The 27718-nt window shown below is 40.1% G+C and overlaps 1 protein-coding gene across 1 annotated transcript; it reads right to left on the bottom strand.

Moving 5' to 3' along the window:
• Positions 1-1013: 1013 nt before the first annotated feature.
• pkib (protein kinase (cAMP-dependent, catalytic) inhibitor beta) lies at positions 1014-27718 on the bottom strand. The gene is made up of 3 exons (XM_074614555.1): positions 27433-27718; positions 5353-5506; positions 1014-2929 (listed from the first exon to the last, which is right to left on the bottom strand). Exons 2-3 carry the CDS (start codon positions 5492-5494, stop codon positions 2847-2849), a joined length of 225 nt encoding a protein of 74 aa, XP_074470656.1. The 5' UTR covers positions 5495-5506; positions 27433-27718; the 3' UTR covers positions 1014-2846.

Raw genomic sequence — 27718 nt, 5'->3', positions numbered from 1 at the left:
CTCATAAGTAGCTGCAGCAATTTTTGGGGTTGATACCATTTGTTACACAGATTTGGTGCTAAATTGAATAATTTTTTGCCACTCAAGAATTGATAAAAATGATCAATAATCCCTCCAAAATACCACGTAAAGACACCAAGACCTTGAGGAACACCATAGAAAAACTTTTTACATTTGGAGATTTCTGCAAGAATCGCATTTTTCGGCGATTGGATAGCGAACACTTCTGTTCTGGAAACTGCTCAGAAACCCCCTTATTGCCAATCTACCTAGGAAAGCCATACATCCTCTGAATGCTCTAGGTCTGTAGTTTGTCATTTTAACATTTCATGAGGCCGTGATTATCCTAGAGGTCACCACAGGTCATTTTATACAGTGAGGTCAAATTTGATAAAATGGTTTCACTGCAATGAAATGGCTACTATGGGGGACTAACATCATCACACATTAATACAACAGGGCTCATTGGATCCACAAGAGTTTCAGCTTTACAGTGATACCCAATTTATGTAATTCCAAGACAGTTTAGGGACCCCAGTATGCAGAAATATTCAAATACACCATTTTTAGAATACGCAAAAACAACACATTTGTACTGCATGTGTTTTTGCCTAAATCTGCATGTGATTAACATAAAGTGTTCATGTCTGTAAAGGGGAGACTCGTTGGTACCCATAGAACCCATTTTCATTCACATATCTTGAGGTCAGAGGTCAAGGGATCCATTTAAAAAAATGTCCATTCCAGTTTTTCCTTGCCAAAATTGAAGTAAAGTAAAGTTTGAAGCGTTATTTAACCTCCTTCGCGACAAGCTAACATGACATAGTACCCCATGGATTCCTTAGGTTTTATAGTTTTATATGCTATCAGTAACTTCACTCTGACTTTAAAACTGAGCCTGCTACAGCCTCTGAAAGATAGTAAAAGTCAGTCTCAGGGGGTTCAAATGTAAAGATCAAGCCCTATTGGACTGAGGGTCGCCTTGCATGGAAATGAAACTACTCAACACACAGTTGTATATGTAAAGCTTGTGGGTTTAATATGGCAATTTTCACCACCAGATAGAATCAACACATGGGATTCAATCCAGCTAAGTAAAATATATGCACCACTTAGAGATCAGGACACTACAAAATACACCTCTGATGCATCGACACCCCCACCCCCCACCCAAAAAAGGTGTTGATCATACAGCTTGTGTGGACCATGAACACTTTCTGATCAGAATTAGTAGAAGGACAGCATCAAAAACAGAGGCTGGGCAGCAGCACACCAGGCTTTCCTTGTTGCATTAGTGAAACACATCCACATAAAGACACAGTCACCGGCAAAACATCTTCAAATAGAGACAATTACAGAACATAATTTCTTTGTGGGTACAGTATGTGAATAAAGTCTGCATGTATGACACACACACACACACACATGGATATTATACTACAATACAGTATATATATACACAGTAGAAGTGAGTGGATAGCTGAGAAATGTGGACTCTGTTTCTCCGTCGTGCATCCTATTCACAGCTCTGCTTATGTGTTGATGAGTGTGAACAGACTTTTTCTCCGTGCGGAGAGGCAGAAGGCGAGGGTGCTGCCATTATCGGCACTCGAAAAAACACATTGTGGCGGTTGTGGTGTCGCTCGATGCTCGCTCCCGTGCCCAGTCGGCGGGCATATGCCGCCCGCGAGAAGCACGTAGCGAGGCGCCCCGAGAAGCCCTGCAGAAATTTTATGCAAAAAAACTGAATGCTTTTCCTGACAAAAATTGTATAGGATCTGCAAGTCTGCAGAATGTTACAAAAGTGTTTGTTTTTTTCTCAGTTCAAGCAGTAAAGATGTGTCACGATACCTCCTGTTAAAGCTGAGGAAATATCAGTAGCCCAGAATAGTCGATAACAGTACTTCACAGAGAAAGAACACAACACACGGTTTTGGGTTGTGAACTGCCACTAGGCACATTTTCAGAGGTTTGGAAAGTGAAGAGACTTTTCAAAAGCAGCCTTGAGCAGCAACCAAAAGGACATTTTCTCAGTATTATAATGAAGCAAGTGTGTACATTGCTGGCAGTGGGACACTATTCTCCAAAGGAATGTCTCAAGATATTCTTCCACGTTATCACCCTAAAAAAAAAAAAATATGGATCAAATCCCTGGTCGTTGTCGCTAGGATCAAAACAGTCTGCGATGAGGGGTAAAAACTGTACATTTACAATGTGTACACACTGTACAACAGCCTCAGATTTGAAAACGTACAGCACATTTAGTGTAAAAGCAGAAGACAACACAAAGAGTTTTCTTAACTCTACTGTTTTCTTATGTCACACATGTGACATTTTGCATCCAGCTGAATTAAAAAGCTTCGAGCCACTATACCCTTAAAGTCCCCCCCTACTGTTGTCAAAATAACATACGTCACTATAAAACAAAAAAGAAAATCAGCAGGAAATGGTACATATTCCAGTTTGACTTATGAGTTTTTCTTTACTTTTAAATAAGTCATATAAAAATAGTAGTGTACAGTATACAATCTGTCATGGTCCCTTTGATTCTCAGTGTCCGCGGTGAGTGTATAACTCACTTCTACACACACACACACACACACACTCACTGGTTCATAACTAAGTGACATCTCACTCTTTTCAGATAGTGCCGCTGAGTGCCCCGGCTCCAGTCCCTTGGGGAGTCGGTTCGTCACTCTTTCTCTCTCCGTGGCTCAGCTGCTTCACAAAACAGACTGACTCTCCACAGATAATCACTCTTTCTCCCGCAGGTCGCCCTCTAACTCGTCCCGTCGCTCAGGTTATCTTTGCAGGTCTCCGGGGGGGGGAGGTAAATAAACGAGTCCCTACGATCCCTCTTTCCCCTCCGAGCTCTCCGCCGGCGCCGGAGCCCCCTCCGCCGTGGGTGACTGGGCCCCTCCCGGACCATCTGCGTACAAAAAGAACACAATAAGAAACATGTTGTGGACAATCACAAGGGCAAAAGAGAAAGACTGTTCAAAGCTAGTGTTGATCAGTACCAATGACTTCATGATTATTACATCACTAGGTGCTGACATGTTTTCGCTTTTGAGTTAGGGCTGCACGATTATGGCCAAAATGATAATCCAGATTATTTTGCTCAATATTGAGATCACGATTATTTATCCCGGATTATTCATTGATTTTAGCCACAACATATTTTTATTGCACTTTCACATTAAAATAAACAGAGCACTGTTTTCACCTCCATGCTGTGCTACATTCCTGTTAATGTATTAATTAGAGGCTCCATGATGTTGGAAAAAACTGACATTGCAATATTGTTTTTCTGCTATATATATATATATATATATATATATATATATATATATTACAATATGAAAAAATACAGTAATATTCACCCTACCCTTTTGTTAGCTATATTTTAAAGTTAAATGCTTTGTTATAGATATCTTGAATAAGAATTCTGACTAGTCACAATGTAATTACGACTAGTCGAAATGCAATTGTAGATATCTCTATATGTTAATTCAGGATAGTCAAGCTTAGCTATTAAATGTTAAAACGGCTTGCCATAGAGACAGGCTTGTAAGGATAGAAAGAGTGTTAGAGAGGAGTTCTTAATACATTTTTTGGAGCATGCAAGACAAATGGTGTCATTATATGTGATTTAGCAGCATGTTCATTTCCTTTCCATGCAGTCAAATATACTCAGCACAACGGTGGTCTAAATTTGGCACGCCCGGTAGCTACGCTCATGCCAGAGTCGTGATGAATGACTTGGGATGATTCTGGCATGGAACTGGCCAGTTATAGCCAATTCCCAAGTGGCAATCCTGGCCCAAAGATGGCCCGAATGCTTCTTACTGGAGCTGATTCTCAACCCTAAATCTTCAGACACAAATCTTTGCTGTATCAGGAAGCCATATATGGACCGAATGTCACAGCAGGGTGCGCTCAACTACATGGGTAGCTAGCAGTGTCGGTCCTGGGTTGAATTTGAATTAGAAGTGATGTGTCATCATGCTCGACTGGGCTATTTCCAGTGTTTCCCATCGTCTTTTCTTGGCCTTAAAGGGCCAGTGTGTAGCATTTCATTTTCATCTATTAGCAGAAAGAGAATATAATATTCATTAAAACTATGTTTTCATTAGTGTAATTTCACCTGAAACTAAGAATCGTTGTCTTTTCGTTAGCTTAGAATGAGCCCTTCATATCTACAGAGAGTACAGAGGCAAAGAGATGAAACTCTGGTGTTATTTGACAACAGCCGCTGCCGCCATTTTGGACTGAAAACGCTTATTATTTATAATATTTTATTGTTCAGCACAGGCCATTTTGGTAGAATATGACAATAGAATAGAAAGGCACTTTTTAGGCGAATGTTTTACTGCCGTCCGCTAGTTTCTTTCAGTCCAAAATGGCGGACGCGTAGCTCTGCTGCTGGATGGTGATGTTGCAATGGAACAAACAGTTGACTTTCACTTCTTGGCACTATACGTTCGTTGATGTCTACAAAGGGAGCGGGTCCTCTTCACAGAGTCTGCCATGTTTTTACAGTAGCCCAGAACGGACAAACCAAATGTTTTTACGTTATCTGAAGGCCACCGTAGTTCTCTGACGCTCTGTGAAACTGCGGTAACGTGAGCCGTAGAGGGCAAAACTGCGGTACCGCCAGCTGCCATCTGATTTCCGTTGCTCCGAAAGTACAGTGGAAACCACTTATAGTGATCACGTCTGTCCGGGTCAAATTGATCACTGTAAGCGGATGATCATTATAACCAAATTTCTTTGTTGTGCATCATTTCCAATGCAGATTACCATCTTATTGAAATCTGTACATTTCTTACATGAATATAAAGTAATGAAACGGACCGCTTCGCTATTTACTGGCTCGCTGCCAACTCTTCTGCCTTTTCCTGCACCAAGGGCGAGGCATTGCCGTTTTTGTTCAGAATCGGAAAAATTACTTTCCTTTTCCCGTCATGACATCAATGTGCACGCAGCATCAGCCTCAGGTATTCAGCCAGGAAGCAGACGGGCCACGAGGCAAAGTATCACGGGGGTAAAGTAAAAAACAAAACCAAATTCAATTAACGTTAGTCTAACGTAGTATTAAAATGTTTTTCCAGATGTTGTCATGTATGAAGAGACCCAAAATGAACACTGTAAGCGGACTACTTGATTACTAAAAGTGAGTTATTTTAACAGCATTTGTAAAGGAATAATTCTATCTCGAGCTTTTTGATCCATATGAGCGGTTGATCACTGTAACCGTGATCACAAATTCAATTTACAAGTTCGTTACAGTTTGAATTTCCTTTGTGCTCAATAATATAAGAAAGAAAAAGAACACCTTGCGTACTTTACCTTTGAGGGACAGCTCAGCCAGCTTAAGAGGCAGGTCTCCAGGGTTTACGCCTGCCGGCGAGCCCAGGATGTCAGGCAGGGCATTTCTCCTCCCCGAGCGCCCCGAGGAGGCAAAGTCCAACACTGGCTCTACTTCCGTCATTTCAGGACCCCTCTATGACAAAAAGAGGGACAGAGTATGTTACATTTTTGAAAACAGTGCTCTACAACAAGAAAGAAACTGCACTCATTGGCTAGCGTAGCAGTTCTGTACCAGGAAGGACTCAAAGAACCCCCTGGTTTGTTACCATACCAAAGCTTGTAAATTACAGTAAGAGTGTTGTGTTTAATAAGTAACATATTTCACAATAAATTCAGTAGATATCTTTCTGTGCCAACATGCAATGGGATCATCATTAATTGACTATATTTCAGTGTTAATTTATGCGTGATATTAGATGAATTATTAGCTGTTGCCTACTGCGAGGTGGTTCCCAACCTTTTTCCTTTAGCGACCCTCTTTCTATCAAACTGACGGCTCCTGACTAAGTGAGATATTTAAGGGATATTTCATATTTAATCAATGCATAATAGTAACAGAACAGAACAACTGATAAACTGTACAATTAAGCCAAATAGTGAACACAATAACTGCAGGAAGTTTGTGTAAAACGAGTCATTTTTATGTATTTTGAGCAGATTATTTCCTGTGAATACCATCAGATGAGTTATTTTTAGGAACTTTTAATACAATTCTCTGTCTGTATAATTCAGATTTTTTTTTTTTTAATTTCAACAATCAGTCCAGTGTTTTCTTCTCCCTGACGCTTGGCCATTGTTCCATCAGCTCTTTGGTTGTTTTAACTGCGTACTTTTCTAATGCAGGACAAGGCTGTTTAGCAGAGAGGGAACGCTCTGTGGATAGCCCTTTTCTTGCATATCTTAAATAATAATCCAAACAACCATTTCGCTTTTTTTCAGTCATTTCCGGGTTTTCATTCCTGTAGCACTCTGTTGTTGTAATGTTGCATGTTACGCCCCACCCTTGGGCGAACAACACTCCACCACTGACCCAAGTCAACCACAGAAGACACCTTTAAAACACTCAAATTCATAGGATTGCTTTTAACGAAGACATAGGAATAAGACAATACAAAATCATAGGAAGCGAGACACCAGAGGTCTCTCTGCTACTGCTGCTGCTGCTGCTGGCACAGGAGCATTTAAGCACTTCCTAAGGAAGCCAAGTGCACCTTGTTGAGCAATACAGCCCACCTGGGCAGAGCTACTGGAGGGGGAAAGGGACAACAGCACAAGGAACACATACAGCTGTAACATTGCATAATTAAGATGTGCATTTTAACAGATTGACATATATGACATGGGGTTCTGGGTCTTATTTCTTATATTCTAAATGATGTAGTTAGCCTACTATTTTCCCCCCAAAGCCTGGTAATTTGAGTGACATTGTACATGACTGATATGTCACATTTTAAGTAGTACAGAGCACAGCGGTGGCCTTTTATCTTGACATATCTCACAAAACAAAATGTACCTAATCTGTTTAGCGATTTGAGCGTCAAGAGAAAAGATTTATCACTGAAGCGGAGGATGTGTCTGTCTGGTCTCATGGCAACCAGCAGCTGGGGAGTCAGCTCTAGGCTACACTGGTGACAGGCAGAATTACATCCCTCGTCACACACACACACACAGCGCACACACACACAAATACAGCGAGCCGCTGTTGCTATGGCAACACTAGAGAAAAAGCAGCACTGGCAGGTAAACATATGACTCAAATCCATTCTCTCACTATCTCACTTTCTCTTCCCAGTCTCCCTCTTTTGTTGTGTTGCCTCGCTTTAAATAACCATACCATTCTGTGGAGCAAAATCCCATTTCCCCCCATCCCTCTCCCTCAACAAAGGAATGACATGTGAGTTAATGCGCACTTGCAGCTATAAATTCAGACACGTACACACTTGCACACACACACACAATTTAGATCCCTAGAAAAAGGGCCACAGGTTGGCCATCTGTTAGCCTCAAGCGCTATTGTAGCGTAGCCATTGAGCTCATGTAAGCCACAGTAGCGAGTCGTGGCCTATTTTTTAAACACAATCACGAGTACTCAAACATATTTCCTCCAACACTTTCACATAATCACATGTCGACCACTAAGCTTGTGACTCTGCACATACATCAGACCGCCAATACGTCATCCAGAGTAGGCTGTTGTGTTGCGGGTTAACCGAGGCTTTCACACTGAGATTTGAGGCTCATACGATACGTGAATATTCACCGTCAGTGTGGTAAATCACTAAGTGATGCTGGTGACAGTGACTAGCATGGCTAGATAACGTTAGCTTGAGTGTGAGGCTGCTGCAGTAATACAGTCATACATTAACGTTATAGAAGCATCAGACTGTCGTCTCCTACTACATCTCAGCCTGTAGATTAAACAGTTGGCTATTAACAGGTTGGTTATGTACAGACAACACTTAGCCTGACAGGATTCAATCAAATATGTATAGAAGTCTGGATAAGCACTATCCGGCCACAGTGTTGGATGGGGGAAGACAAGAAGGGGCATGACGGCTATCAACCTTATTTTATTAAGGTATCGCAATCGCTCAGGTTCAGACAAGATTGAAAAATAATTATTAGACATGTGTATAAAACAAACATTTGTATAATGAATGCATACAAACTTGTCAAAATTACAATCCAAACAAATGTCAAATTGCATTGAAGTCTTTGGGATCTTTGGTTTTCTATCCCCCAAAAGGGGGCGGGGCCTTGACTTTTTGCAAAGTACCCGTATACATTTGTGAACTTCAACATATAATTAAGGCTGTCGCAATGTTGCAATACCGCGATATTGACAAGCCAACCACAGGGGATGGCAAGCAACTGCCACAACTTTAATGTTCACGTTTTTTAGTTTCTTGAATTCTTTGCAATGGGAGCGCCGCATATTTACACTTTGCTACAAACGCCAGCAGCGTGACGAAGTACTGAGCGTCTATTCTGCACGTTTGGTGTTTTTTTTTCTGGTTGCCGAGAGTTGAAAAAATTTCAACTTTGGGTAAACTCCTACATGTAGCTACACGTGCTGGACAACAACAACAACAATGGAGGAAAAATCAACACTCATACTGTAGACCAGCGGGTCCGTCCTCTCTCCCTATGTGCTTCAGCCTTCCCTTCATCCAGAGCAAGCGCTCTATCTTGTTCCGACATTTGGATATTCCGTATCATAGCAACCCGACGCAACCAATGGTGCCTTCAAATGAAACTCGTGAGCTCGTGTTTACAACATGGGAAGTCGTGTACATAATATGTTTGGCGTTCAAGTGGTTAAGTCGTGAGAACACCGCTGCTAAGCAACGGCAATATTAACGTTACTGTTGGCGTCTAGATGCCACAGAGGCTATCGATTTAGCAAGCAGGTAACAAAATGCAGGAAATGCAAAGTCATGAATTTATATGTTGGGAATATCAACATTTTCCTCAGACATATTATAAAAATACGAAGAAATATACAATATACGATTAAAATTACACTTATCATGCACCAAGAAAATGAACTTGCATTGCCTCCGCCATTTCTGACAACGTCAACAAACACGTCACAACTCGTAAACTCTGAGCTTTCAGAAACGTTCAATTTACAAGGTCCTGAATACCACAAGAGGGGGGCGTTCATATGGCCTCTTCTCGTGAACACGGTAAACACGACACCGCTTGAAGGCACCACAAAGCGTCCCAGCTGAAAAAAAAGCTGCGCCTCATTGCCCTTCTTTGTTCCGCATGTAACAATAAACAAGTATGTAATTAGTTTTAAAACTGTCATCTTTGTCATTTAATATAATAATGTTAGTGTTTTTGAAATCTATAACCACATCACCCAAAAAGCCACTATATCCACCCCGCAGCATCACTGGCTTTACTGTACAAGATAAACATACAGTGAGATACTAATAATTAATGCAGTAATAATTTATTGATGTCAAATGCTGTTGCACATTTAATGTTGTGTCTTGTTGAACACCATCAGGGCCATGATTTAAATATTTAAATACTGACGTCATGAGTCCTCCAAACACACCCTTCAGAATAATTTGACCAGAAACCAAAAAGAAGTTTATATATACCGTAAATATATATATATTTGGAATTATTTGTATTTTATTTACCCCTCTTAGTCGACTAATCGGTCATTATGGTCTTAGTCGATTAAGATTTCTTTTGTTGATTAGTCGTTTTTTCATGCTTTTTCATGTTAAAGGACTTATTTCTAAGGAATTTATGAGCACATCTCTGGTAAACAAAAGATAGAAAGTGGTGCTTTTGTGTGATTCTTTGTGGAGAAACTCAATCAAAACGAAATCAACTAATCGATTAGTCGATAAAATCGTAATCGTGATGTTAGGCCCCCTCTTCACAAATACAGATATTTTTAAAGACAGATATTTTCCTCTATGTCTGGCCTGGAACGAAACGTTAGAACCTCTTCAGCTTGTGTTTACCACAGATCTTATTTCAGGCATCTACAAAAAAAAAAACATTAAAAAAACCCCATTGACTTCCAGACGAGGGAAACCCGGAAATGCTAACTCATTTCGGGGTTTTAGGGCTCATTCCTGCAGCTCTTTATAGCCTCCACCATTAGTCCAGTCCTAATTACAACATCTGTTTGGTAACTTTCATTAAGCCGTCGGATTAAACATTGAACAGGCAGTGACCCATCAACTGAACAGGTTTATTTTAGCTGATAATCCAACAACAGTTTAGATAGGATTACCTTGTCAAGGAAATTGACCTAGATACTATGACATCCGCGCCGGCTCAGTCAGACACATTACCAAGCTGCAGGTATGTTACGCAATAAGGTAGAGTTATAAAAGCCTTTTGAGAGGAAGAACTGTCAAAGGTCAAGGGTTGTTTACACAGATAGTGTGCTAAGATGCCGAGCAGAAAGAGAGGACAAAAGGGCTATCGTTTCTTCTTTAAAACTGCGAACACGTGACAGCTCTTCAATTAAATAAGAGCTCATTAACGCTGCAAATTGCTACCTGGGCTATTTCTAAACACAGTGGGGCCTGTAATTTAGCAACACAGTATGTACTTGAAACATCCTCTACATTGCAGGATGTGTAAATAATCATGCAGCTAATATTCTCCCTCTCATATCTTGTCAGTTGGACATGTGAAAATGAAAAAAGGCCTGTTCACTCCTGTGTTCTTCTATGTGTTTAACAGAGCAGGTCCGTTGTATCGCTGAACTTGAACTGACCATCACATTCAATGTTGAAGGGTAATTTTGACCACAACAGCAAAGGGTATTGTCTCCGTTCAAACCTCACAGTGCTCTCAACGCCATTGAGAGTGGCTCTATTCAGAAGACGCCTTGCTGGCTTTTTCAGAGAGCGCCTGCTTTTTTTTTTTTTTTAAATGGAAATACAAGTCCAAGGACCCCCGAGAAAGAAAGCTCGTCTCAACAGACATTTTCTCAGACGGCGAATAGAGGCTTTCAGCACCACAGACAGAGCAAGAAACAGAAAGAGATGCTGAGAGCTCGATAAATTGCCTCTTTCTGTTGCGTGTAGAAAATGTCAAAACCAATCTCTATTCAAGAACCTGGCAAACAAATATTTCCTCGGTACCCAAGAAGCTCTTAGTACACTAATGTTTCAACTTTTTAAAGTATTTTGGAAGGCATTCCACCAAACTTCTGCCACCAAAACACACGATGTAGAGCAGCAGCAATGCGCTTAAATTCACCAGTGGTTTCCTGACATTTAGTCCGTTTTAATTAAACTCTGGTGCGGTTCGTTTGGGCATATTGAACGCAGTAATCGTACTCTGGTGTGGAGCTAAACAACCGGCCCGAGACCACCTCTTGCAAGCTAGGGGTGGGGGAAAAAAAATCGATTCACCCACGTATCGCGTTTTTTATTTACGACTTGAACCCTCATATTTTAAATCCAAAGTGGTAAACACGACACATACAGTAAAGTATGGAAACACTTTGGGTTTCACACATTGCAGGAAAAGCAGAGCCAGACATCACGGCTAAAGTTGCATGCTAACTCTGTCATGGACAGGAAACGTTATCCTAACGTGCGGTCGAGCCAGCCGTCACTCGGATCTCCGTGGTCAAATCGGCCGACGCTACAACTGTAGAGCACCCATATACTGACATTTATGTTAAATACAGTCAAACGGAGCTGACCATGGATGTATAAAGAGAACGGAGCTGATGGGGAAAGCTAGCGACGGATAGGCGAAGTTAGCAGACCTACACACGTGAGACTATGTCCGGTTTTCAAAATAAGGTGTTAACAAAGGGAACTGTATATACAAAATACATATATGGAAATAAGATTTATTGGGTTATATTCACCAGAAGTATAAAACATTACATGTCCCTTATAAACTAAAAATAAAATACCACTAATTTGTGAGGGAAATGTCTTTATTCTTTGATTTTTGGGTTGCTGGAAAAAACAAAAGCCTGACAATGATTTGACTTCAGGACAACTCTGACTACATATAAGCTTAAAATAAAACATTTTTACTGTATCAATTTAGATATTTTCCAGAGTAAAAGTCCCTAAAAGTGTATGATTCTACTTTTTCCCATGGTGTAGTGTTACAAAAGTTAACAAGAATCGCAATAATCATGATATCGAATCGCAATATTTGTAGAATCACAATACTTGAAAATTGCAAAACATATCGAATCGGCACCCAAGTGTCGTGATAGTATCGAATCGGGAGATAGGTGTTTCAGGCGTGAAAAATATATCATCAGCAATCAGGTACAATATCAAAACTATAATTCAATAAATGGTCATTTTTGACACATGGATGATTCTTGCATAAAAAGAAGCTTTTAAGGATCCACCTGCTGTGTTCATGAACGAAGGTGTTTTAAAATGTCACGTCCATTACAGTCGGTGGTTATGTCAAAATAAATGTGACATGTTTTCTGCATCTCCTTGAGTGATTGCAGACACTTGGAAACGGTGTTGTTTAGCAATAAACCAGGAGGAAGCGCTGGGAAAACCACTCTCCAAATGGGTCAGGAATGTCTGATTCTCATGTCTGTTTTACACTTCTGTGTGTGTAAAGGCTGCATATAGGCTGATAATCAAGGAGAGTTTGGAGTGTACATCACTAACTAGAGCTACAGTACGTGAAAGCAACGAAAACTACCTTCCTTTGCACATTTTATTATTATTATTTATTTAAATTTTCAATTGTGTTTCTTATAAAGTCATTTAAAAGCTGAACGCACTCTTAAGTTTGTCTTAAGGATCTGTTTCAAAAAGGAAAATATAATAATTCGTAACCTGGGGTACACATATCTGCTTAAAATATTCTACACTCAAGGCTCACTCGCTATTTTTTCTTCTTTCAACTGTATCTCATGGCCTTCTTCATCAACTTGTTTGAACTCCCATATAAGAACACCTGCAGGCTGGATTTCCAGAAATGTTTCAGATAGAAATTAAAAAGCTAGTGAGTAAACCTTGAGAGCAGAATATAATTTAACATTTTTGCACTTTCAGCTGATCTGCTGTGCACTATAACCCGACAGATAGTGGATTTTTGAGTCGGATACAAACATCAATATATGGGTGTTTAAAAAAAAGAAATTTATAAGGATACATTGGCTGATAGAGAGAAAGGGCGCAGCGAGTATTAAGTCTACGGTCCTGGGAAGCGGCGAGGTCAGGGCGAGGGGTGCTGTAAAGCTCACGGTCGGTTAATTGACTTCCAATAATAAATATATACATAAATTTGCATAAAGCAAGCATATTTACCAACTCCCATGTTTATAAGAGTATTAAATACTTGACAAATCTCTCTTTAAGGTATATTTTGAACAGATAAAAAATGCTTAATTTGCGATTAATCATGATGGACAATCACACAATTAATCGTGATTAAATATTTGATTCTTTTGACAGCCCTAATTTAAATGAAACAGTACCTCCACTTTTGTGAATTTATTTTAGGCATTAAAATAGTCCTAAACTGTTTATAAAAAAAAAATACTAGCACAAAATATAAGATACTGGCAGCTTCAATACAACAATGTCAGCGCTGGTGCTGTCCTTTAAAAAGCCACATCAGTCAAAGCTCTCTTGTCTCCAAACAAGAGACTATGATAGATATCAGCCTGGTCCTGCCTGCTGCCGGAGGCTGACCTCTATTCTGCTTCTCATCAGTCTAACACACTCACTGTACGACAGACACGGAAGCTTCTCTACAGTCTCTACATTACATATCAGTGGATGTACAACACATGCACTGGCAATGATTACATTGACCATTTTCATTTAGAGAGATGGTGCTCATTTTCACTCTCTACATACACAGTCTGGTTCTAATGCTTCATATAATAATAATAAAGAAATAGGAATAGTAAAAGACTGCTGTAATAATCCACAACCGGTTTCCCTCTCCAGACAGCAAATCCAACCCCTACATGTCCATCCAGAGTGTGATGTCTTTGTGTTGCACACTGTATCTCCCTATAGTCATCATGGCATTAGTCAGTGAGTAAGACTGTGGGGGTTTAGGTCAGAAAACGCCATGCCCGCCCGCCCGCCAGCCCGCCAGCCCGCCAGCCCGCCGACGAGGAACTGCAGAAGAAATGATGTTTACACACACGAAGACACGAGACGTTTTAGATGAATAAATAATGCCTGGGATTAAGTCCCTCGCTATTTTTAGTCCCTCATACCCTGTGATTATTCCCTGTCCTTCTCCCCACTTTTTTTCACTGTTATCCTAAAGCTTAACGTGCTCTAGCTGCCATGGAAACTGCACCACTCTAAAGGCAGCCATATAGTGGAGGAGGGGAGCCAAGGAAGAAGCATCTTTATACTGCATTGTTTTATTTTTCTGCTCACGGAGATGTCTTTTGATATGATAACGTCAGATTTGACATCAAGTTTGGGGAATTGTAATGTAGCAATGAAAATAATGCAGCAACACAATGAGAGCTGTATGTAGGAATGCATAATCGCTATTAAAACTGATTAAATAGAAGACTGATGGAGAATTCAGCATTTATGTTGCAAAAACATATTGAAACGAGATTATATGCAGTGCAAAAATATCAAGTTGTCTGCAAAATGCAGCAAAGAAATGTGAGGAAAGGCTTCGCGCGACACATTCACATTAACAGGTGCACAGAAGGTCATGCATATGCACAAAAGCTGGAAGGTGAACTCTGATATAAGCAGTTGATTTTCAAAAAAGCTGTGTTGTTTTTTTTACCCCTGAGAAGCAGCAGCAGAGAGAGAGAGAGAGAGAAAGAAGCAGAGAGCTGAGACTGATCTAATGAGACAGCGTGATCACAGCCTCCCTTCAGATCTCGCAAACATCCTGGGCAGATCCTCCCGTCTTTTCCGCTGATCCGCGCAGCCCTTTCTCTGACTATGGCTGCCTGCTCTTTCATGTTTCAGAAGCCAGGAATCACAGACAAAAACGCATCAGCGCAGGCTTTTACTTTGTAGAGAAATTGCTTGGGGGGGGTGGGGGGGGGGGGGGAATCTTTTGAGAGAGAAATCGCCCAGGTCTTGTGCTACAAGTTCCAGTATAACCCAGATGAAATGAAATCTTTTCTTAAAGGTCTTTTATTAGAAATCCACCAGTCAGTATCACCCATTTCTAAAAGAATCTAATGGATGTTGATATTTTCTTATCATTATTATTATTACCAGGGATGCACCGATTGTGAAATTCTGGGCCGATACCGATGTTTAAAATAACAATTTGATATGTATTGATTCATGTACATAGACACAAATTTATATTCTTTTTTGTGATGGTCAGCAATAAATCAATTTGTATGTAATCCACGTAATTGTGAACCGGGAAGTATAAAGAGAGGCGAACGTCTCGTAGGCAGGAGGTCGGGGTGGGTAAAAAAAACTCCAGAATTTCGCCCAGGAGATCGGTGTCCGTGTCCCGTGTGAAACCAGAAGTCAACGTTGATTTATTTGTCACATAACTTCCGTACTTAAGTTACGACACTTCTGGAGTTATTTAAACCCAAAACGCGATATTTTCCTAAATCTAACTAAGTAATTTTGTTGCCTAATCCTAACCAAGTTCCTAAACCTAATTCAGTAGTTTTATCTGGAAAAGACTGGAGTGGAAATTGACACATACGTCACATGTTGCTGGACATTCGTAGGAAAAAGCACAAAAAATATGTTGTTGAAAGTCGTGCTCATCAAATCAAATAGATACAATTTTGTGATTCACGGACTGCTGTGAGACTGTGTTGCATAGAAAAAGACCAAAGTTGTGCGCTGCACAGTGCTGTGCCGTTCGCGGCCAGTAGTACAAGATAACATGGACATAATGCGCAAAAAATAGATATTTGAATAGTTTGAACCTATGTGTTTTATTTTAGAACGAACATTCGAACACCATTTTTGGCCAATTTTGACAGCCCTACAACTCCTGGAGTTAGCCTTAAGCTAGCTAGCTACAGCTAATAAGCAACAGTTGTCATGTCAGTCAACAAAATCAGTGCTCAAGGGCGAGAAATTAGAAGGTTGCTTTTTTGTTTTCTTCTGTGTGACATTAAAGAGTTATTGTGTCAAAAATGACTGATGAATTTCAAGTAGTAAATCTGTTATCATTGTAAACTGCATATGTGTCGTGCTAGATTGGAAAGGCGTGACCGGTGTTGGGGAAGTGTCAGTTTTTGTCTTTTCTATTCTAAAAACAGTGAAAAAATACAATTTATATCTATAGAGTGCTACAAGAATGAGCCTAAAAGCTAGAAATGGAGTTAGCATTTTAGCACTTCCGGTTCCCTCAGCTGGAAGTCAATGGGTTTTTTGAATGGGTTTTTAGTTATATGCCTGAAATAAGGTCTGTGGTTAACGCAAGGTTAAGAGATTTTAACGTTTTGTTCTACGACATAAAATACATCAATAAATACCCCACATGTGAATTTTTAAGCCTTTATGTGTCTTAAAAAAGGGGGTTGCTAACAAGTGGTTAAATGAAACGTCATCACATCGACACATCCGCCTTTACAGCCTCGTTGTTTATACTCGCACTCATGAGACCGTCAAGTAGTTCGTTTTTTAGCCTAACGTTAGCTTTTTTCTGGTGATTCACGCTTCAAAAATCATAAAAGTGGTGTTTATTTGTGGAGATTATCTTGCTGAACAAAACGTATAAGTATCATAAACTTTTGTTTTGCCACTGAGTTTATTTTCTGCAATAATCCAATGGAAAAATCCCATTGGATTTTTATCGAGGGAACCAGGGAGATGCTAACTTCCCTGGTTGGCCTACAAAAATACGTCATAGTCATACATCCCTGGAGCATTCTATATTTTGAAGTTCAATTACTAATGCCAGTTTTCAGCAGTGTAGAAAACAACCAACAAACACTAAAAAGGAAGTTACAAGCACCCACTGATGCCATTCAACTGTATTGTTTATTGCTATACACGGGTCCAAAGAGGACCTCCCGTCACAGTCCTTCAAACAGCACCTAAAAGCAGTCCGCCCTCTTTGTAATTAACTGCGTTTAATGTGCAATAACAACAAGCCATTATATGAAATGAGGCCAACAAAGTGCCCTCCACGTTGCCAAATATGAGACAGATTGAGCAGGTTTCATGAGGGTCAATCACAACAACAGAGCACCCAGCTATTTACAGCAATTAGCACACTTGACAGAGAGCTGTAAAGAATGGCTGGCAGGCAGCGCTGGCAAAGGCCTCGGGGACGATCTGAAGAACACAACATGTCGAGCAAGAACAGACTGTTTCGGGGGATGTACGACTTTTGCACTGCTTGTTCTGATTATCACATAATCCTGCGCATACACAAATGGCCCTCCAATTTGCTCCATTGGAAAGGTCAAACGTGAAAAAAAAAATCACATTGTGAATGTCCTATTTTTTGCCTGGTGGTGGCTGCACACGTGACACCAGTGTTGCCATTGATGTATCTATACTCTCAATCTAATTAGAGTGAAAGTGAGCACAGATTGGTGGCCTCTCACTCCCTATATCTACCCGTTTGGTTCAATCACAGTAGTGTACAGGAGAACTCCACCGATTTTACGCATCACAGCCAGTTTACTTGTCATTAGGAGCACTGCTCTGGCCTCTGCAAGAGTCTGAGAAAATAACCCACCGATGATGTCAGCATGTTTACCAAGCAGGCAAGATCTAATGCTGCAGTCCATTGTACTCGCCGACATAAATACACCAACAACATGGCAACGCACACAATGAATTACTTTTCATCATTTTTTACTGTGTTTTATGCAGTGTTTGTATTGTGAAACATGCTGTAACAACGTTGTAGCTGCAGCTCTATTTCCATTCAGTTCATTCGTGCTTGATAGAAGTCTTTGCGATAGACTGTACATAAGTAGTGGACGTAGTCACCGTGACGTCACCCATTGGTCTGTGGACTGACGTTTTGAAGTCTTGAGTTCGGCATTTTGGCTGTTGCCATCTTTGTTTTTGGCCGTCTCCATCTTGGTCTTTTGAAACCAGAAGTGACACGAGAGGGTGGAGCTAAGTACAACTGAACGCTGAATAAGACATTTTCAGGCGACCAAAATGTTCCAATTAACTTTGATGAACTGAAAACATACTGTGAAAGGGTTAAAGTTGTAAGACAAAAACACGGACAACTCCCAGACCGGACAACCCCGTGGTAGCGACTTGTCAATCACAAGGTAGCCACGCCCTAAAGCATACCCTGCTTCATGGTCTATTTGACTCTAAATGGGACCATAATTTACTAAATGAACATCATGCTGTATTAAAGAAGACTTAAAACTAGCGATTGAGACCATAAACTCATGTTTACAATGTTTTACTGAGGTAATAAATCAAGTGAGAAGTAGGCTCATTTTCTCATAGACTTTTATACAATCAGACTTCTTTTTGCAACCAGAGGAGTCGCCCCCTGCTGGCTGTTAGAAAGAATGCAAGTTTTAAGGCAGTTCCACGCTGGCTTCACTTCTCAGACCCGGAGTTGCCCACTGACCCGTACCAGGAACTAAAAGTCAGGATATCTCTGACTTTCCTACGTCAAGTTTGACCATTATTTTTTAATCTGTCTCTTGCGAGTTCCCCGACTTTGTGGAAGTGCAATACTAAATCACTGGAGCACTCTTTTAATACCAGAGTAATGCCAACGATCAATCATTTGGACTGCAACTTTAATTTTTGCAAAGGATGATTTATTGTAATGAGATGAGACACGGCTGTAAAACTCTTATAAAAAGGGAAGTTCGAACTACAAGAATTACACAATATTTTAGTGTATTTATTATTTAATTAATGCACCTATGTGGACACACTTAACCTACTTTGATTGCACTTTTTCACCACAGTTCACACAAGCATGCATGAATATGACTATTATTATTAGGAGTCGAAGTGCTAGAATCAGGACAGCTTTTGTATCCTATGATTCCTGGGGGTAACACTCGTACCTTTTTGACACTGGTGCCGATATGATACCTAAGTTTAGATGCTGATACAAAATTGATACTTTAGATTAGATATTACTTTAGAAATTGTAAGAGCGTAGTCCGAGCAGGTGCTCCTTGATTTAACAAAGAAGCCAAAAGCTAAGCTTAACTGTTGTCAAAACTAGGGATGCACCGGTACAGATACCGTATCGGATATCGGGCCGCTATTGACTCTAATAGCTGGATCGGATATCAGTGACAATGGATCTGATCTATTCAATTCTATTCTATGTTTATATACTGGAATTTTAATTGCCATTAAAAAGGTTTACACTTGATTTGTAATTCTTTTTTTTACCAAGTTACTGGTGTACGATTTATTATTTTAATAATAAATAAAAAAAAGTCTGTTACTTTTGAAGATTTTTTTACCAAGTTGCTGGTGTACAATTTATTCTTTTGATAATAAATACAAAATTGTATTTGTATAAATAAAATAAAAATTCAAATTTATGTGTTACATTTTGTTTTATAAGGTTGAGAAAACAATGTTTAAGTCAAGCCTGATGCTGCCTTACAGATAAAAGAGCAGTCACTTCCACACAGTGAGACATACAGCTTATTAATTAAACACTGGTATCGGATCGGTACTCGGTATTGGCCGATACCAAAAGTCCAGGTATCGCTATAGTCTTTGGGACTTAAAAAGCGGGATTGGTGCATTTCTAGTCAAAACACAATCAGCTGTACACGTCAATGTTTTACTGTCTGTGCATTTGTTTGTGCTTATGTGCTTTTAATTGTGCTTATGTGCTCTTGTATGTTTTCTTTAATGCCATCAACCTGCCAGGGACTGCAGATGAAAAAGCTGGCACATTTACATGAAGGCTCATGTTAATTAATTTGCATTGTCCATTCTTAAATAAAATAAATACAAACTGCCTAAAAACATGCATAAAATTGGAAACATCTGATTTTAATCAGGAATGATGCAATCAAGTATTGAGGTTCTATAACCGTCCCTCGGACTGGAAAATGCCCATCAAAATTTGCCAAATCCCAAAGAGACATGTTCAAAGTGCTAACTGTCCAAAACACAAAAATAATTGAATTCACCTTGATATAAAACAGTGAAAAGCAGAAATATTCACATTCAAGAAGCTGCAAGCAGAGAATGTTTGGCATTTTTTCTCGACGAATGTCGACGAATTTTATCAAAGTTTTGACAAAGAGTGTTCTGCCGATTAACTACTTGTTTCAGCACATCCTAATCAGTATCAGCTTTCCTGATCCATCTATGAGTTGCACCCTAGTAGCTGCAGTAAGGCCAGGAGAATAAATTTACACATGTCCGATACGTGTGACACCGGGAGGACAGTGTGCACTGCCGTCACATCAATATTTCAGCACAAAGCCTGTTGTTTGGAGGAGAGCAACCGAGGCCGTCCTCCTCCTCGGGCGCTCTCCGAACTAGACCTTCGTGGCAACAGCGATGCGGCCTGGGTGGCTGCGGCTGCACGTGGTGCTCCTGCACGCTGGCTACCACCCATTGGCCTCTAGCACTCTCTGACATCAACCCTGGCAAGCGAGGCATCAGCTGAGACACACACACACACACACACACACACAGACACAATAAAATGCTATAAAGGAAGCACACACACTGCCACCCTGCATCAGCGCAAGTGTCAAGCTCTTGCGTTGTGTTAGTGTTTGTGATTAAAGCTGCACTTGGCAATCGGGATAAGAGAGGAGGATTTCATCTCCAGGAATAAAAACCCCGGGATTCCCACTCATCCATTCTATCCTGCCATTTCATTTCCATTGGTGATCCCAGGTCAGATACAGTAGGTCATATAGTGCCACGTGCATGGTCTTAGACTAAACCCACCAACTTCAGATATTCTTGCCTGTATCTAAATTCATCATTGAACTGCAACTAACAATTGCTTTCATTGTGGATTAATATGACGATTATTTTCTTGAGTAATCAATTGAATTGCGACAATTTCCTCTTAATACCCAAGATGCTTCTTGTTTTGTCCAGAAACCTAAAATATTAAGTTTATTATCACATATGACAAAGAAAAGTAGCCATTCCTCAAAACTGCTTGGATCCAGTGGGCAACTCCGGGTCTGAAAAGTGAAGCCAATGCTGAAGTGCCTTAAACTTGCATTCTTTCTAACATCCAGCAGGGGGCGACTCCTCTGGTTGCAAAAAGAAGTCTGATTGTATAGAAGTCTATGAGAAAATGAGCCTACTTCTCACTTGATTTATTACCTCAGTAAACATTGTAAACACGAGTTTATGGTCTCGACCGCTAGTTTCAAGTCTTCTTCAATACAGCATGATGTTCATTTAGTAAATGATGGTCCCATTTAGAGTCAAATAGACCATAAAGCAGGGGATTCTCTGATTTCAGCTTCTTAAATGTGAATATGTTCTGGTTTCTTTACTCCTCTATGACAGTAAACTGAATGTCTTTGAGTTGTGGACAAAACAAGACATTTGAGGATGTCACCTTGGTCATCTGATCAATATCTTTCACCACATTTTATGGACCAAACAACTAATCGATTAATGAAAATAATTGTTAGTTTCAGCCCTAGAACAGCTGTCCCCATACACACACCATAATCATTTGTCAATAATCAATATGTTTTTCAATGAAAATGACAATAATGATATAAAATGTATCATTTTATTTTATCATTTTTTCTAAATGGTTCAGCCCTTAGTCATTTGAGCCATTGTTGATATAAAATATTGATTAGTTCTGCATCTGACATGGATGAAGATCGGAGGATATTTCGGTTTCTAGCTAATGATACTCAAAATGTTCAAACATTTCCCTCTTGCTGCCATTTGAAGATGCAAATGTGTTCGAAGTGGAAGTGTCCGGGTGCTGCTGTAGAGAAGCGTCTTCAGTGAAAACCACGTCTGATGGTTCCCATTGAAACGCTATTCAAAACAGCACCTCTCACCCTCTTACAGCCTCTCCATTTGCCAATCAACAGAATGCGCTCTTCAGATGGTTGATGTCTGGCTGAGATGCCGTGCCTGTTTCTAGGGCAGACGGGATTCCACGCGGTAATTACGGGGGAACAAAACAGCTGATTCTATTGCGTGGTCCGATAAAGGTCACTGATCTGTGGAGTGAATGGATGCCGCGGGAATTACAATAAACCCTTTGTCTCCACAGAGGAGCCATTCCATATCACCTACTGTTCCTTTCCCATCTAATCAGTATGGAGAGGCTGGCAGCAGGAGAGACGACATTGACGAACCACAGTCCTTTCCCATAGAGGCGTGCTGGGGGGGGAAGTCTATTGAGTTATACCGCCACCGCCACCGCCACCCCTCTGCCTCTCGCCAGGCTGGGATGCTGGGAAAATGGGCACGGACCAGAGAGGTCAGAATACAGCTTCATAGGAAACTCCCCTCTGTTCCTATTATCATCCTCCGTCCTCTACATCTCTGCAAAACATACCCGCTGTCTTACACGTCCTCCAGACGCAGGTGGGGGAAAGAACTGACTGACGTGTTTTAATGGCGGAAAGATAAAAGTAGCCAAATGGCAGCCAGCACATAGGTCACAGTAAAGGGCAATGGGCTTTACAGAAGCACTGGCTCGGACTAACCTCTTATAGGTCACTGGTCAATACATAGGAATAATGAATGGCAAAAATTCAGCACAGCAAATTACTGTTTCCATCTTCAGAGTGGCGAGGCCCGCAATCAATGGAAATTAAATTTGGAGCCGGGTGGTAAAATTGTAAGTGACAGGCTACACTTGGCTGTCGTTTATCTTCCACAAAGAGACACGTAACAAAAAAGGGAAGAACACTTTTCCTTCCTTCAAAACCCGAGTATATGGCTGGACCGAGTGTGGTCAGTCTGTGAATTTGTGGCTACATTGTTACACAAATAGTCAGTGGTTATGTGTATAATGTTAAATCCAGCGCTACATGTCCACCAGGTCCGGCGAGGACACTAGGGGACGCGCTGGCCGTTCGAGTGGTGACGAACCCTCTCGTTGAATGCACCCGATTGGTCCCTGGTTTTCTGCTTGCCGTTTCAAATAGGAAACAACATGAAGGCCTGCTTGTAAACTTTCTTCGTTATTCCGTCTAAACAACCCACCAGAATCTACTTCTGAAAACATTTAAAGCGAGAAATAGGCTACGTTACTGCGGAATCTGGTTTCATTTCAGAACTAGATCGCTTAGTTTGACACCTTTGGTCCACGTTTCTTGAGCGGGACGCATCGCACTGGACGGGCTCATTTACATAAAAGGACTGTTCCCGCCCTTTTCATTTTGAAAGCACAACAGCCAATAAGGAAATAGACTTCTATACAATCAGACTTCTTTTTTTGCAACCAGAGGAGTCGCCCCCTGCTGGCTTTTAGAAAGAATGCAAGTTTAATGCACTTGGCTTCACTTTTCAGACCCCAGAGTTGCCCTCTGCTGGAGACAAATAACCGAAAGAACCAAAGTTTCTGGTGTGCTTGGATATCCGTCAGAGGCTGAGCTATCACACAAACAGTTCTGCGGCCAATTTACATGCTAATAGCGCAAAGCCAAATTTTGCTCAGTCTGAATACACCTTTACAGTCCAAAAGCTGTGATAAAAAAACAAGCAGTGTATCAATATCAACACAAAATATCAGCCGTTGACAGCTTCAGTCCAAAAACATCTGTATCGCACATACATACACAGCAGATGTGTCCGTCTTGGCTCTTTAATGAGGGAAAGTGTTGGACGGGTATGAAGATAAGCTTCTCAGTCGTGCAGAGGCCACTGGAGATTAAGGAGATTTTATAGGTGAAGCAGCTACCTGTTTACTGATGGCAGTGGCGGCCTTTGTTCCTTGTAAAAGATAAAGATAAGGCTGACTGTTCAAGAGGTTAGTGAACGGCTGGCACCTCTGGGACAGGGTGGGTGGAGCGCACCCCGGTGCGATGTCATCATCTGTCTGCCATCGTCTGTGTTAACGCGCAGTGACACGAAGCCTGATTTTCCAAGAAAGAGCAGGATGCGGAAGGAGAACAGATGATAGGAAGTCAGATGATTCACCCAGCGGTGACAGAACAGAGCCGGCTGCCAGCGATGACGGTGTGAGCAAAGTATAGCTTCACTTGCCATGACAAAATATTAACTAAAGGAGTTTAAATATGACTGCATTCCCATGACTACAATATACTGCTGCTTCCCCCGCAGCACCAACACAGTCACACATTGGAAAGATCTTTCAACAACTTTCACTGCTTTCATTAGCCTCTTTTAGCTTATTGTTTTGGTTTACTCACTGCTTTCATTAGCCTCTTTTAGCTTATTGTTTTGGTTTACTCTCACTGCTTTCATTAGCCCCTTTCAGCTTGTTGTTTTGGTTTACTTTCACTACTTTCATTAGCCTCTTTTAGCTGGTTTTGGTTTACTCGTTGCTTTCATTAGCCTTGTTTAGCTTATTGTTTTAGTTTACTCTCGCTACTTGCATTAGCCCCTTTCAGCTTGTTGTTTTGGTTTACTCACTGCTTTCATTATCCTTTTTTAGCTTATTGTTTTGGTTTACTCTCACTGCTTTCATTAGCATCTTTTAGCTTATTGTTTTGATTTACTCTCACTGCTTTCATTAGCCCCTTTTAGCTTATTGTTTTGGTTTACTCACTGCTTTCATTAGCCTTTTTTAGCTTATGGTTTTGGTTTACTCTCACTGCTTTCATTATCTTCTTTTAGCTTATTGTTTTGGTTTACTCTCACTGCTTTCATTAGCCTCTTTTAGCTTATTTTTTTGGTTACTCACTGCTTTCATTATCCTTTTTTAGCTTATTGTTTTGATTTACTCTCACTGCTTTCATTAGCCCCTTTTAGCTTATTGTTTTGGTTTACTCACTTCTTTCATTAGCCTCTTTTAGCTTATTGTTTTGGTTTATTGTCGTCACTACCGCATTGAATTGTGGGATATTTATGCCACCGTAGTGTCCAGGGTTTGCATACTGTAATATTTCACTGGAAATAGTATGCAATTTGCGTACTATTGGTTTCATACTAAGGCTTCGGACATGCTAAAAAGTCTCACAAACTGTTTTAGCGTACTAAATAACATTTTAGTATGGAATTTTGGACGCAACAAGTACGTTACTGTTGTGTTGACAGCTTGTGCTGTCCACAAGTGACAACAGAAAAATTATTCAATGCAGCTTTAACCTGTTGCCAGTTTGTAAAAGCTAATAATACAATAGCCTATTTCCAAAATCACAGGAAGTGATGTGGCTTATGACCTTTTTTTTTTTTTTTAATAAACAAAAGAAGAACTCGTTGAAAGTCAGAAATGCAAAATGAGGTTATAGTAACACAAAAAATCTAAGGAGAATGAAGTACAGTATTGTTTGATTGATGTGTGATCACTGCATCACAAAGCAAAAACACCGCAGCAGACAGCCAAGACCAAGATACGAGACTGGTTTTCAATAATGACCTCATGGATGTATAATTAACACAGGGGTGAAATCATCAAATTAAAGGAAGCACCATGGAGCTTAAGTGAATATTAAAGATAGGGAAGAGCTGCTGGTATAGAACAGCAGCAGACCCAGACTTCACTGCCCTTACTTGACATTGATGATTCACTAAAGAGCACATTGAAGAAGACCAGGATGATAACAGCTATACATAAAGACAGACGCCCTAACAGGGGTTTAAATTCTGTGCTTTCCTGCTGCTCTACATTCACCAAAGCTTAAAGACTGAGGCTTGTTCACGGGCCTTTGCAAACGTGGAACTGCCTGAATGGGAATAGATATTCTCCCAAGGATAAAGACATGATATGCCAATAATATATATCATACATATAAGCTGTTATGGTTGTATAAATAAATAAACATTTGAAAAATATATCTGAAAATATTATTTTCACGTTGCAGATTTGAGTTTTTCAGCACCTCATGATGGTCTATTTTTTTAAACTTTTTTCATCGATCTGACTTTTTCAGTCCCGATAGCAATATCTGGGCTTTGGGTATCGGCCGATACCGAGTACCGATCCGATACCAGTGTTTAATTAATAAGCTGTATGCCTCACTGTGTGGAGGATCAGTCTTTTATGTGTAAGGCAACAACAGGCTCGACTTAAAAATCGCTATCCTAACTTTGTAAATCAAAATGCAACAAATAAATACATAAAATTTACTGAATTGTTATTTATTATTAAATAATAACATAAATAAATAAAATTATTTTAAAAATAAATCATACAACAGCAACTTGGTAAAGAAATCTTAAAAATTAATAGGAATTACAATTCAAGTGTAAAATGCAGCAACAAGATAGTCCAAACTTAAAGAGGAATTCAAATCCCAGTATATAATGTATATAGTATATAAACATAGAAGTGAATTGAATAGATCGGCCCCATTGTCACCGATACCCGATCCACCTGTTTGAGCCAGTATCAGCCGATATCTGATCCGGTATTGGTATCGGTGCATCCAGATAACAAAATACTATCCACTGGACCTTATATAGATGTGGCCTTCAAAAATGGTAATGACTCACTGAACCCACTTTTTTTGATCTCCTGAAGTCATAAGAGTCTGAAATAATAACCAAAAGTATGCTTGTTATTGGTATCATTGCTGGAGCAGGATGATTGTGAATAGGGAGATAGAATAGGATGATGACTGAATTGTACACTGATTTTTTTAATTGATTATATGTATATGTGTTTTTGTATGTATATGTACTGCATGTGCGTATATGTGTATGTATGTTTGTATATATTTATAAAGTATATATATGTATATATAAATAGATTTGATTTGATTTTATTGTTTTAAATTTAATTTAATTTAAAAAAAAAAAAATGTTTTACTTGTGTATATTCTTTTTACTTATATATCTATTTTTGTATATAATATGTTTTTCCTGTATCTATACTGGCTTATTTTATGTTAATATTAGGATTGTTAAGTTGCTTTGTACCGAGAATGTTATTATTGGGGGTGTTTGTGAATGTTTGTTCTGTAGTTTCAAAATGAACAAAAAAACAATAAATATAATATTGAAAATAAAAATAAATAAATAACCAAAAGTATGATTTTATGATGTTTTTTTTACAGATTATTATGGGTAGTTTTAACATTTAAAATGTGAAATCCTGACCACTGTTTCACAGTTCACATAACCATCATCTGAAGGTCACTGTTTACGCACTTTATAATAAACCAAAGTAGATAATCCAGCTGCCATACAGCTCTCTGTTGCTGATACACACAATGAGCCCATATGGAGGTGACAGGTATAAGATTGCAGGAGTCACTATGGGCCTCTTTTTTTAGAGTTACATTTTAACAGATATGACAAGATAAATTGGTCACATGAGGCTTTGTTTCAGCTCCTGTTGTGGTTTTTATAGATTCTATTTGTCAGTTTCAGAGCAGACATATGGCTCAAGCTTATAATAATATATAATATAATAATCAAGTGTAACCAGCAGCTTGTTCTCCAGCAGCCTGTTTAGCAGCAGCCACTCTTGATGTCCTACCTGTGGAGCAGAACAGGTGACTGTAGTGGAGCACTATAATGTGCGCATCGACGGTTCACTCACCAGCTGATCTCAGTGCGCTTCACCGAGGAGAGAAAACCAACGGAGTCCGAAGTTGGAGCTAGCCGCCGGCCACCATCTTCTGCAGGGACGAAGAAGAGGAGAAGAGTGTCAGGGGGTCCGTCCGGTGCGACACGTTTCACACGGCTTCATTACAGCTGACACCGCTGGACCAGAGCCATACTGGACTACAACACACCGAGCCGACACCACACGGACAGCAGAGAGACTCACTGTGCGCTCATTGCCAGCAGCAGCAACAGGGAGGAGCGTCAAGTTACCGCACAGT

This window comes from Sebastes fasciatus, chromosome 17 (genome assembly GCF_043250625.1).
Source record: "Sebastes fasciatus isolate fSebFas1 chromosome 17, fSebFas1.pri, whole genome shotgun sequence".
In the NCBI taxonomy this organism is placed as follows: Eukaryota; Metazoa; Chordata; class Actinopteri; order Perciformes; family Sebastidae; genus Sebastes; species Sebastes fasciatus.
The sequence above is the reverse complement of the archived record's forward strand: the minus strand, read 5'-3'. Positions and strand labels throughout refer to the sequence as shown.